Source organism: Arvicola amphibius, chromosome 2 (genome assembly GCF_903992535.2).
Source record: "Arvicola amphibius chromosome 2, mArvAmp1.2, whole genome shotgun sequence".
NCBI classification, from domain to species: Eukaryota; Metazoa; Chordata; class Mammalia; order Rodentia; family Cricetidae; genus Arvicola; species Arvicola amphibius.
In genome coordinates, this window is record NC_052048.2 from 186,668,580 (window position 1) to 186,683,028 (window position 14,449).

At 36.1% G+C, this 14,449-nt stretch overlaps 1 protein-coding gene across 1 annotated transcript in view; it reads right to left on the reverse strand.

Moving 5' to 3' along the window:
• Positions 1-14,449, reverse strand: part of Braf (B-Raf proto-oncogene, serine/threonine kinase) — a 132,239-nt gene that overhangs the window by 41,051 nt on the left and 76,739 nt on the right. The window contains 3 exon segments of the mRNA XM_038318532.2: positions 2,757-2,793; positions 3,114-3,149; positions 8,978-9,137. Of these exon segments, the coding sequence (XP_038174460.2) occupies positions 2,757-2,793; positions 3,114-3,149; positions 8,978-9,137 (233 nt within the window).

A 14,449-nucleotide genomic window follows, 5' to 3' on the forward strand; every position in this document is an offset into this window, starting at 1 on the left:
GGGTAAAAGAGTCATGTTCTTGTCAATAGCAAGAATGCCAATGACAGAACTTAAATGCTAATAATGGACAGATACTTTATATCCGTTACATCATATGATAGCACCTATAAGAAAGTTCTACGTTACATAAGCAATTTTCTAAAGAAAATGGTGTCTGGAATTTCTTTTAATAGAGCACAATACATCTTATACAACCACTGATAACTTCGAACATTATAAAGTACTAACGACTTGCCCATGCTTCATGCACAGTTCTTATTTATTGTATACTACTCAGTTTTATTACATCACTGAGTACTAAATGACTTACATCCCACTGCATCTATGGAACAACTAAGTTGTTGAAAAACTCTAAAGCACCATCATTATATTAAATATAGATCACTAAGTATATCAAGACAGTAAATATAATTGTAAAAAATATTTAAAATAAGATACCCAAATTTTATCTTAAAATTTAAAAGTTAGTTTAACAATAAATTCAAATATGACGGGTTAAAATAGGAGACTACAATTATATTTACTAACTTCTCTCACATGAGGGCATAATTTATCATATATGGATTCAATTTTTCTGAACTGATGTTCATCTATTATTCAATATATATACACACATACATATATATATATACATATATATATATACACACATATATATATTGCATATAAGGGAAAAAATAAAGAACAAAAAATTACTTATAAAATTTCAAATAACTGTCAAAAGTCTCAAAAATCTCTTGGCCTCAAACCTGCCGTGATGCTCCTCCTGCTGTTTCTCAAGTGCTAAGGTTACAGATATGAGCCAATATGCCCAGCATAAAAACCTTTGCATGGGGATTTCCACTTACATTTTTGTCTTCTTAAAATATATTAATATTATGTAATCAAAGTTATCATTTAGTGGACTAAAGTAAAAAGAATCCTGCCCATGTCTCCCAGAATTTAAGAAGTTATCAAGACTTAACAGAAATAAGACAACAATAAGCAAGATGGAAATCACAACTCAGAATGTTCCTGCTTTAAAAATGTATAATGAACAGCATACAGAAAGCTTGCAGTAGTGAGTATGTGTGAAAGCACATTCAGAGCATTCCAGCCAGGCCAAGCAGAAATTTAGTATTTTAAAACTCTCACACTTACAAACACACGCTGTGAGGGTGAGGCACAAACAGAATCTCTAGTTTATATTGAGTTTGCTTGGGTGAAAACAAGAAAGAAGAGCCCAACTACCTCTGAACACTGGGCCAGGCTCAAAATCAAACACTATTTCACTGGGGACAGAATGTAGGAGGGGGCTGGGAGTCCGGGATTGGTATTTCCGAAGACAGCGCATCAGCTGGTTCAAGGGGGCTGTTAGAAGAGAAAGAGAGGGGCAGGCAAACACAGGAAGACAGACACACAGAAGAAATGAAAGAAGTCATGGGGAATAAATTATATGAACTGAAGCCTGCTTCACAAAATAATTCTGGACGGTTTTTTAAAAAAAAATCTGCTTATATTTTCATAAAAACCCCAATGAATTTTTTAAAAGTGACTCATAACAAGGATAAGAAATGCCACTTGATTTTAGATACTATGCAGGCTATTTGCTAAGTTAGCTGTGATGTTAACATGATGGAACATTTAAATGCTGGATGTACTGGGCAAAATTATCAGCAGCCACAGCTATTAAGACATATGAAAGTCAAACTGGCAGCAACAATAACTGGCAGGCTCATGGAATAACAAACAACAAAAACTCTTAAATAACTATGTGATACAGCTAATAATAAGTACATAATTCATGCTTGTTATCTGATATCCTCACAGGAGCACAGCACCATAACAATATATGGCTTATACAGTATTTACTCAGTATAAAATATTGAGTCTGGGTTTGGACCTATTTTGAAGAACCCGGCTCTAGGCATAATGTAAAGCTAACATGGTCTTCCTTATAAGACAGAAGACCTCTTGCAAGAAAACTTCAAGACAGTCTCGAATGCCATTTCTTAGCAAATATATGACGTACATTATTACAGAGTTTTCTTGTTTTGTTTTTTTAAGACAGTCTTGCTATGTAGACTTAGGCTAGCGTCAAACTCATGTTCCTCTAGCCTCAGCTAGGATCACAGGCTTATGCTATCATCACACTTGGCTCAAAAAACCATTTTCTTAAGTAGTATTATCTTCACTAGAGGGGAGGCTAGATGGAAATCCCATCTAGAATTACATTATGAAATCCTAATAAAATTTCTCATGTGTATATTTTCTTTACTATACCAAAAGGATAACTGAATTTTTCCACTATGGTTCATTCCATGAGTTAAATGTATATTTTAAATAGTTTTAGAAAGTTGATGAGAAATGCTTGATGAAGTCTGACAAACTGAGATGATGTGGCAGGCAACCCCAAAGAAATTTAGAATAATTTCATCTGATTATAAGCATCTCTAAGTATTTGGTGGAGGCCAAAAGAAATTTAGCAACTCCAGATTTGGAGGCAGCAGAAATTAAATAGTGTATTTTAAAATTGTAGATAGTACATTTAAGATTTTCTTTTATGTTGTCTCATTTTCTCTACATGTTATGGATAATTTTAAATTCTGCTAGCAGTAAATGATAATTACTACAAAAAACAAAACAAAAACCCATTTGATTTTCTCTACACATTTTTCTCTGTGTCTGTTTCATGAAAAAAAGCAACTTTAAAGGAGACAAGCAGCAAAGCAATTGCATTTTTGCCTTTAAAAAAATAAACTAAAATCACTACTTACCTCCATCACCACGAAACCCCTGGTCTCTAATCAAATCCTACAAACAAACAGTAAAATACATTTATTCAAAGCACAGAGTAAAAAAGTAGTAACAAATGAATTTTTCACTATGCATTAGCAGATGGGTTAATTCAAAACAATACCTGCCTTATAATTATTTCACAAAACAAAGGCTATGAAATTAACTAGTGTATATGATAAACACTAAAGTTTGAAGCACTTGTCAGCCTAGCCCTATGTGAAAGGATTATTAGTTCCAATCAAATGCTGAAATCCATTTCAGGCCACTCAATGGCTTCATCAATTCTTAAAGAAAATTCTACTGGCACATATTAAGAGCCATAAAAATGTTCATACCCTTTGATCCTGTAATTCCACTTCTGGGAATTTTTCCTAAGGAAATAATTCAGAAGAAAAAATGATATGCACAAAGATGTTTAGTGCAGCATTATCCATCACACCAAAAATCAGAAATAATTATTTTCCTATGATAGGCATTTTGACATATTATGGTTATGATGTTCAATTTAATTAGTATGCAGTTACCAAAACAATTAAGAAACTTAAAATATGAAACATGTTTACATATAATAAAAAATACAAAATCAAAAGTACATTGAATACTATCATAAAAATGTGGATGTACAACATTAAAAAGGAGGTGGGAATCAAAATAGCTCAAATAAGGATTTTGTTTAAATTGGTCTTTATTATTTAAAACACAGCTTTTACAACATTATGTTGGTAGTAGGGGAAATTTCATATGTAATGAAATTTGGATCCTATTCCTTAGAACTTGGATTCATTTACTGAGTTTAACTTAAGTGTGAGGGACTGAATAGGTCCAAATGTCTCTAAACAGGTCATTTGCAAATAGGCATCATTTGCAATTAGACTTACTGAGTGAAAGAGTAAATTCTCTACTGGTGTATTTCTATCACATTCAATGTACTACACAAAACTTTCAACACTGTCTACAGAATAATTAATACTCAATTTCAAACAATGACCTAGGTATTGGGGTTGTCTAGCTACTATTACAAAAAATCTTGGTTTTTTTTTTTTTTTTAAGTTTTTAAAAATATTTATTTATTTATTTATTTATTTATTTATTATACAATATTCTGTTTGTGTGTCTGCCTGAAGGCCAGAAGAGGGCACCAGACCCCATTACAGATGGTTGTGAGCCACCATGTGGTTGCTGGGAATTGAACTCAGGACCTTTGGAAGAGCAGGCAATGCTCTTAACCTCTGAGCCATCTCTCTAGCCCCAATCTTGGTGGTTTTAAGAGCTTACAAACACACTGTGAGATACAGACACATGGAAAATAAATGACAGCTTAAGACTAAAAGAGAGATCAGTTTGTTGCCAATTCACTACCATTTAAGTGGTGGTGTTGACAAGACTTTTACTGACAGACGTTAAGACTAAGATGATTTGGCAATCCTGATAACTGGGCTTCTAGTCTCCATGTCTATAAGAACTGGTGACCATGATGTAAAAGAAATGGCACTAGGATTTTGGCATTGGTGAAGCAGCCAAAGAAATCTGAGGAATAGACTGGCATGAAGAAAAGCAAAGGGCTTCCTAGATAGAAGGACCCACCTCTTCTCTGTTTACCTATACTAGCTCTGAAACTTCGTAAAGCTATGGCCAAATGTGGCTTTCTCCACTCTTAGAAACGACTACCAGGCCCAACCTAAGCTCACACTTTTCAATCTCACTTGTGCTCCTTGTGAACCTATTTGCTTATCTAAGTTAAATAGGATAATCTAGTATTCTACAACTACTGTTTCAACTGTCCCCCTAATTTCTTCTAGTCCCTTGTCTCACATTCCTGATTCAGCATCACAAAAGAAACAAACTACCCAAGATTCTGGCAATACCTTTGCTATCTATGAACATTTGTCCAGTAGCATCAGCTATAACTTCTAAAGTCATTCATTCTTTTCTCTCTTTTCTTCCCTCTCCAAGGTATGATATAGCACAGGCTGGCCTCTAACTCCAGATCCTCTTGCCTCTACCTCCCAGTGCCAAGACTTCAGGTGTGCACCACAACGCCTGGCTGTCTTTTAAATTCCTTTTATGTACTGTGGTGGTTTGAATAAGAATGGCCCCCACAGGCTCACAGGTTTGAATGCTTAGTCACCAGGGACTGTGATTGTTTGAAAGGATTAGGCTGGAGTGGGTCTGGCCTTGTTGGAGGACGTATGTCCACTGGAGGTGCACCTTGAGGTTTCAAAAGCCAATGCCAGACCCAGTCAGTCTGCCTGTAAATCAGATGTAAAACTAAACTACTGCTTCAGAACCCGCGTGCATGCCACAATGCTCCCCACAATGAGGATAATGGGCCAAACCTCTGGAACTGTAAGTGAGCCCCCAATAAAATGCTTTCTTTGGTAAGAGTTGCTTTGGTTATGTGTCTTTGAATAAGACATGTACTGTACCCACCCTTAAAACCCCCAACATATCAAGCGCTGAACATGGTGGTGCACATCTTAAGCCTAGCACTCAGGAGGCAGAGGTGGACTTATCTCTGCATTTGAGACCAGACTGATTTACATAGAAGTTCCAGGCCAGCCAGAGCTACTTCTCAAACAAAATGAAGCAAAACAAGAAAAAATGCCCTATTTCATGCAGTGTGTAGAAAGATTTATCTACCTTTAATTTATTATATCCCCTGCAAGACATCATTTTCAAGTTCAAAGAATTTTATCAAATATTCTCTACTTACTACCTCAACCTCTCTTCATTAGCTTCTTTCTCTCAGTTATAAAATTTGCTGAAATCTTACTTTCAAAACAACTGTTACTCAAGTATGAGTCAAGTTCCAGCTCTTTTGTCATTCCTATCCAGTCAAGTTTCTCAAAACTGACAATCCATTTCCTCTCTTGCCTTCTCCTATTCTATTTATCTTTGAAATCAAAACAACTTAAAATTTTCTATTTAGTTGCTGATTTGTTTGAGCATGTGCCACAGAGTTTGTGTGGAAGTCAGAAGCCAACCTGCTGGAGTTAGGTTTCTCCCTCTACTGTAGGTTCTGGGCATCAGTTGTCCGGCTTTTCTAAAAGGTACTTTTTTCCCTTTTCTTTCAAGACAGGGTTTGTTTGTATAGCCTTGGCTGTCCTGGAACTAGGTCTGTAGACTATGTGGGCTTTTAACTTGCAGAGATTCATATGAATGCTGGGATTAAAGGCGTGCGCCACCACCACCTGGTATGTAGCAGGTATTTTTTATCAGCTGAAACATCTTGTTAGTCACCTACCTCCATGGTATTTGTTAAAAATAAAACTCATTTTAGTCCTTATCTCATTTGAATCTTAAGAGTAAGTGGCGCCGGGCGGTGGTGGCGCACGCCTTTAATCCCAGCACTCGGGAGGCAGAGGCAGGCGGATCTCTGAGTTCGAGGCCAGCCTGGTCTACAAGAGCTAGTTCCAGGACAGGCTCTAGAAACTACAGGGAAACCCTGTCTCGAAAAAAAAAAAAAAAAAAAAAAAAAAAAAAGTAAGTGGCATCCTCTCCATCAGCAATTTTTAAAGTAAGATTTATTTTATGTGTGAGTATACACCTTTATCTCAGAAGCAGTCATCAGATACCACCAGAGATGGCTGTGAGACACAGTGTGGGTGCTGAAAATTGACCTCTGACCTCTGGACGAGCAGCCAGTGCTCTTAACCTCTCCATCAGCATTTCTGAAGCCATTTGCTCGGTATCTGATGTACACTTGGAAAGAGCTTACAAAGGTAACTGAGAAATGGTCTCTGTTACAGTGTTAAGATCACCAGGTTATGTTTTCTTTTTCTCTTCAGGTTTATATTTTCTACTCTTTCCAATTTATATACTCTTTGAGTAACATAATTTATACTTATGGCTCTGATCGACACAGACACACTGATTTTATTCAAGTTGTGTCTCCATTTGAGGTCCTAATATTCCCACAGATATCCTAAAGCCCGAATAAAATACAAAACTGTGATTTTTTCTATAAATTTCTATAAACCCTGTCCTGGTTTATAGCCAAGTATCTATATGCCAAAAAGTCAACTGTTATCTTCTGCATCTCTTTAACCTTTCTCCTCTACTGATATAGAGTAGATAAGTTCAAGAAAAGAAAGCCAGGTTTAAATGACTTAAATACATTTCAGTCATTTATTAGCTTTATGATCATGGGTTGGTTTCTTAGACTCTTATAAACTGAATATCCTTCAGAATAAGATAAAGACAATGCTTCTCATGAGGCTTGCTTGACCAAGAAAACTTATATAAAGCAATTAGCAGAGTTCCTCACACACAGTAAGTACTCAGCCATTTCCATGACTTCTAAGACCCCTACCACCATAATCTCTGCTCCCTCAACTCATTTGCTCTCTCTCACCACTAATGCTACTGCTTGAGTTCAAACAGTTATCATATCTTGCCTGGAATAGCAAAAGCCACACTGCTGACAGTTCTGCCCTTAACATATGCTACCCATTTGATCCATCTTCCAGACTACTACTAAGGATTTTTCTGAAATACTGAGATGATTTATCACACTCAAAATGTGTTTTTGGTCAGATGTGGTATACCACCATACTTACAAACCTAGTACTCAAGACTATGAGGGAGGTAGCAAGTGCAAGACCACTTAGGGCTACACAGTGAGTTGTGGTCCCCTCCAAATGTGTTTCAGCACTCCTACCACTATTTAGAGAAATATAGGATATCAATCAGTGTTGACATTTCCTACTTTCTCCTTCCACTATTTGTCAGCCCTCTCCTGAACCCTGAACTCCTAAGATATCAACTATTAATTCCTTCCAGGTAAAGGTAACTCTACAACCTTGTATGTACTATTTCCTTAACAGATACCTTTAAAAATTCCCTATATAGTGTACTTAATAAATCCCTAGCCATTTACCTTCTATGGTATAGCTTCAAGGTCATCCCTTTACTGCTAAATATACCTACATCCAACCAGATAGAGTTCACCACACCCCTTCTGTAAACTAACATTTTTTGTGATTATTTGCATGTTTGATTCATGCAATAAACTGTGACATCATAGAAGGCAAAGATGGTGTGTTAATTCATCCTAAATCCCTAATTGCTGAGTCCAGAGCCAAAGGTTAAGTCTTTTTTTCTCAGAGAAAAAGTGACTGAGCAAGAATAAAAAAAATTAAGTTACTAAAAGCTTTCAAACAAGAGAATAGATGATAAAGGTGTCATTAAAAAATTATCCTAGTGAGAGCACCAGGAAGGACATGAAGAAAAATTAATGCTAGGAATAAATGCAGTAAATTATTCAAATAAAGGATCATGGAGTCAAGTGGACACACATAGAGAGGAAAGTGGACTGTGTTACTTATGGCAGTTATGAAAAGGATGAGAGAGTAAGAAACAAAGTGAGTCCTCAATAGCCAAGCCCGAGAATCCAGGTCCATCGCAACCAGAAAAAAAGGGAAAAAGATGTTTATTTTCAAATACATATGACGGTTACAAGCTTGAGCACACCAAGAATGCCCTAATCTACAAATATCCTTTGACATTTTATTTCCCGAGCTCCTTATTTTCTATCTTCCTCTCCTACTTCTCACTTCTGTATTTAGGTCAACATATAGACAAGATGGCCTTAGTTAAAAATGGTACTAGGAAAAAGCCATTTAAATTGACTTACTCTCATAAATATATGGGGGGGGGAACATAATAAAAAGTAAGAAGAAAGCCTGATTTTAGAATTCGTTACTTGTGATTTATTGTGATAATTAAACTAAATTTATATCAAGGTATTTCAGTTAATAAAATTTAACTTATAGTTCCAACTATATGATTTAAAATATGAATGTAGAATTGTTTTTGTTGGTTATAATGCCAAACTCATGACAAAACAAATAAATTCTTAATGTCATTTTTATAACACAATAGTAATTGCACAAAAATCTTGAGAGGACTTCATAAATTCACAAAAGTGCTTCTATTAATTCTCATATTCAAATCATTTTATTTTAAAACTTTTTCAGAGATTGTGTTAGAAAAAAAGAGGATAACTGTAACTTGGCAACAGTGATGTATTTAATATCGTCATAGACGATGACAGGGTTTCTGAATCTATAATTCATATAAACCTAGCATTTAAATGATAAATGAAAGGTGGCATTTATTTCCAATCTGTATTAAAAATATAACAGAAAAACAAAGAAATACACCTGAATTGTGTAGTTCTAGCAATGCTAGTACTTACATCAATATTGACAGGTTCGATTGTGTTTATATGAACATTGGGAGCTGAAGAGGACCGGTCTCGCTGGCCAAACTGATTTCGATGATCTTCATCTGCTGGTCGGAAGGGCTGTGGAATTGGAATGGATTTTGAAGGAGATGGACTGGTGAGGATTTGGGGCCTGAAAAAATCAAGTCATCGGAAAATAAGATTTGGAGCAACTGTATAAAAATAATAATACTTACAATAAAAGTTGTAAGATCTATATATTTAATATAATCTTTAAATAATCCAAATTATACTAGTAATGGTTTAAAAAAAGCATTAGTTTAAAAAAATAACTACAACCAATACTGCTAAAGCTTTGCTCAAAAGCAAACCTCCCAAGGACTATCAATGATATAAGAACAATGATTCTGATCCAGAAAATTTCAGAGGAATCTGTAAATGGTAGCTTTTATCCTTTAAAGTTATACATAGAAGTAAAATGCTTCAGGCAGAGACTAACTAAATAAAATATGCTGTTTTTATATACTATTTCTCATAATCTGAAGTTACTCAAATGAAAAATTTAAGGAAATACTTAAGAAGTTACAAAGTTTCAAGAATATACCTGCATGTTTCAGGACCCCAAAGACATAACTGCTGCTTAATACCAGTGCTGAATGAAATTTCTACAATATCATAATAAAGATCATTTCTAAAATTTCAGAAGATAATATGAATAGTGCCAATTATATTTCATATTCAAAATGGTTTTTCAAGTCTAACTATTAACACCAGAGAAAAAAAGTCATGCAGTATTAAACACTGAAGCAAATATTAAAACAAAAAAAATTTGGATGTGTGGTTTGGAGGTGCACAGGGAAGCCAAGACTTATATCAGCTGCCTTCTTTTTTTTTTTTTTTTTTTTTTTTTTTTTTAGTACAAGGTCTTTTTTCATTGAATCCAGAACTTACAATTGGTTAGACTGGTTGGCCAGCAACCCCCCGCAAATCTTCCTGTCTGTCTTCTCAGCACTGGGGTCACAGGTTCAGACAGCCACAGCCCGGCTTTCTATCTGGGCAATAGGAATCCAAACTCAAGTCCTCAAGCTTGCGTGGCAGGCATTTTAGCTACTGAGCCATCTTACCAGCCCTAAAATTATTTTGATTAAAATACTCTAGTAGGTTACAGAGTGACCTATTTTTTTTTTCTCTTTCTCCATAGATAATAGAAATCATGACTTCTGGCCTAAAAGAGCCTGGCAGGAGCACATGAGAATTTGAAACTAGAGTATAAATAAAGACTCTCAGGGTGGGGAAGTGACTACTACTTGGGAGAGGACACACTGAAGCTCTGACTGAGTTTCAAACGCACCAGGGATCCCAGCAAGACCACGCTCTTTTCACATGCCTGGCCACCATTCTTGCTCCGTTATAAAAACTAACCAACTTTATTTAAACATTATTAGACTAGAAAGACAATATTAAGATAACAAAAAGACCCGTCAACAAGGGGAATTCGAAAAGAATGATAAGAAATAGAAAGGAGGAGCCAGTGAAATCACTCAGTGGATAAAAGTGCTTGTTACTAAGCCCAATGACATGAATTGACCCCTGGGACCTATACATGGAAGGAAACCTAGTTCCTCTCAGCTGTCTTCTGACTTCCACACATGTGCCTCAGCGTGTGCATATACACCCACACATATTAATCTAACAAATTTTTAAGAAAAAGGTAGGGCTGGAGAGATGGCTCAGAGGTTAAGAGTAGAGGCTATTCTTCCAGAGGTTCTGAGTTCAATTCCCGGAAACTACATGTTGCCTTACAACCATCTATAATGAGATATGATGCCCTTTCTGGCCTGAAGACATGACAGACAGAACATTGTATACCTAACAAATAAATATGCCACAAACCCTTTTAAAATTAAAAATTTAAATTAAACAGAATTCTGCACTCTTTAGAAAACTACTAATAGTTTAGATTTCAGTTTTAGGTTAGACTATGTAAATTTTTTGAAGCAAAGTGACTGTTTTTGTTCACTGATATACAAAAAGGAAGTAATTATCTGTTACATGTATTTAAAACTGAGCAATATATTAACTTTTAAAAATTCCTTCTATACCCATACTGTTTCAGGATCATTATAATTATTTTTTTTTTATATGATGGCTACCCTTGATTGTCAACTTGACTGTATCTGTAATTAACTAAAACCCAAGCATCTGGGCATACCTGTGTGGGATTGTTTTCTTAATTAAACTATTTGAAGTATGAAGACTCACTTTTAATCTGGATCTTTGAGGTAGGAAGATATATCTTTAATCTGGGCCATACCATCTGCCTGCCAGCCTATATAAAGGATACAGAAAGGAAGCCTACTTGCTCTTAACTGCTTGCTTGCTCCTGCTCATTAGTAAGTATATTCCTTCACTGGCATTAGAGCCTACTTCTTCAGGATTCAGAAGTCATATACTGAAGACCAGCTGAGACATCTAGACTGAACAACAACTTGATTGTTGGACCTTCCATGAGTAGACAGCCATTGTTGGACTAGTTGGACCACAGCCTGTAAGGCATTCTAATAAATCCATATATATATATATATTTACATATACATATATATATACTGACTTTGTCAATATATATATGTTAATATCCATCTATATAGACATATCTACATACACACACACAGAGTTCATTTTATAAGTTCTGTTCTCCTGGAGAACCCTAATACATTTGGTTTCTATCTTTATAAAAGTAATTTTACACACTAACATAAAAGCATTATGAAATTAACTTGTAGAGAAGTTTGCAGAATCCATTTCACTCTAGTTAAGACAAAAACACACGTGGCAGAGGCAAATGCTTTCTCAATTTTAAAACAGCATTCCTTTACTGAAAGACAAACTCTTTTGTTACCATTATGAGCATTCAGAGAGGCCAAGCTAATATAACGATATTTACAACTCTGATCACAGAACTGGGATCTGCCATTAGAAAAGCATCACAGATCTATAAACTCTGTCTGGAGAAATTGCCATAGTCAAGAGATTAATTAAAATCCCAAACAACATTATTCTGTTTCGATTGTCTACAAAAACATACAACTAATAATAGACCCAACAGATATAACTGTTACAATATGATAAAATTACATAGTGGTTGCACTTACAAGTGATATAAAAGATAATATACTCACTATTTAAAATAGAATTCTGTTTTATATTTAAAACTTATAATTATTGCATGTGTCTTTGCAGGTGACCACAGGCCATAGTGCACACACAGAGGAGGCAAGAGGAATTTTTTTGCCAATTCTCTTCCTACTTTTGAGGCAAGATCTCCTGTTATTAGTACTGTGTTGTGTAGACTTCTGCTGATGTTCTTGCTTCTATCTCCCACCCTGCTGTAGGAGTGCTGGGAATACCACCATATTCGGACTTCGTCAATTTTACATTGTCATGCTTTTATGGCAAGCACTTTTACCTATTGAGGAGCCATCTTACCTTACATAAATCCCCAACTCCTCCCTCTCTCTCCTCTCTCTCTCTCTCTCTCTCTCTCTCTCTCTCTCTCTCTCTCTCTCTCTCTCTCTCTCTCTCTCTCTCTTTCTCTCTCTCTCGCTGTGTGTGTGTTATGTTGGGGGGATTGTATGCATGCCAGAACCCAAAAGAGGGCATTAGGTGGCTTTCTTTATTACTCTCTGCCTTAGTTTTTGATTAGAGCTCGAACCCTTTCAACTTGCAAGCCATCCAGTCCCATCAATCCTCTTGTCTCTACCCCCGTTGCTGCTAACATTGCAGGTGTGCATGGAACTATGCGTGGGCTGTTATGACAGTAATAGGATCTGAATTCTGGTCTTCATTCTTGCACAGCTTAACTGCTGAGCTAACTCTCCAGCCTCCATCCCTACCTTTTTGAAAGATGGTCGCATATGTCTTAGGCTGACTAACACTTCCTGAAGATGATATTGAATTTCTGATTCTCCTTCTTTTATCCCCAAGTGCTGAGATTATAGCTACAAGCATGTCTAGTATATGTGGTGCTGAGAATAAAATTCAAGGCTTCATACGTACATGCTAGGCAAAGGCTCTACTGATTGAGCTACATACCTATTCTCCAATTTCTTTTAGAGGCTAGGTCTTGCTCTAGCCTAGGCTGACCTCAAATTCATGGTAATCCTCCTGCCTCAGCCTTCCAAGTACTGCTATTATAGTAATGAGCCATTACTCTTGAAAATATAATTTATTTTGATAATTTTTTTGACCTGTGAGACCTTAGGAAGGGTGGCTTCAAAAAACTATACTGCAGTATAGTGGTATATTATTTGTGTTTTAATAAATAAAGCTTGCCTGAAGATTAGCCACACAAGTCAGTCATACAAGCCAGGAGGTGGTGGTACATGCCATTAATCCCAGGACTGGAGAAAAATATAAAATGGAGGAGACAGATCTCACTCTCAGTCACAATCTGAGGACTCCTGTAGGCAGGATCACCCATTTTTGGTCTGAGGTAGAGGTGGCTGGCTGCTTTGCTTTTCTCATCTTCAGGTTGAACCCCAATATCTCTCTCTGGGTTTTTATTATTTCATGTTACAATTGGTGCCCAATGTTTGGAGTATGAATTCATGAAAAAGCTTTTTGCCTGTGGCTTTACAGCCATTAGCATAGGCCGGAGTTACATAGGACTAGATTTTTTTTTCCCTTCTCTCCTGGCATGTTCTCCATGAACCCCTTTCTTGGGCTGTAACCAAATTAGGTAAATGCCTTGAAAACCAGTCAGGCATTTACTCATCTACAAAGTAGCAATAAGCCACACATCTTCAAAAAGATCATAGGCAGATTTGGAAAGATAACTGGAAATTATTAAAGGGAAGAATTAGTTAAAAAAATTTTTTTAAACCGCATTAAAAATGGGGAAAACCATTATAAAGGGGGGATTTGGGTCTCTGTATAATATGTCTGCTGTACAGTTTGAAAATGAAACGATTAAATGAGGATAACTAATTTAGATGGGATTTATGTAATCTCAATTGTAAACATTATCAGCATTATCATTTCTGTTGTATCACTGAAAAAGCTGGTTAATCTGAGGGCTAAGTTACAGGCCTTAGGAAAACTTAATAAAACAGATCACAGAGATATTCAAGTCCAGGCAGGAATTTAATGGGGGAGCAAGTTCAGTGTTGCATTATAAGAATATAAGAATAGGCCAGGCGGTGGTGGCACACGCCTTTAATCCCAGCACTCGGGAGGCAGAGGCAGGCGGATCTCTGAGTTCGAGGCCAGCCTGGTCTACAAGAGCTAGTTCCAGGACAGGCTCCAAAGCTACAGAGAAACCCTGTCTCGAAAAACAAAAAAAAAAAAAAAAGAAAAAAAAAAAAAGAATATAAGAATAGAGAGGAACAACAAAGTAAAGCTAGGGGTATGGAAATCCCCAAGATCAAATTCTTGGAAAAGGAAAGTATGCTACTACAGAAAGGCAATCTGTATATGACTACACCC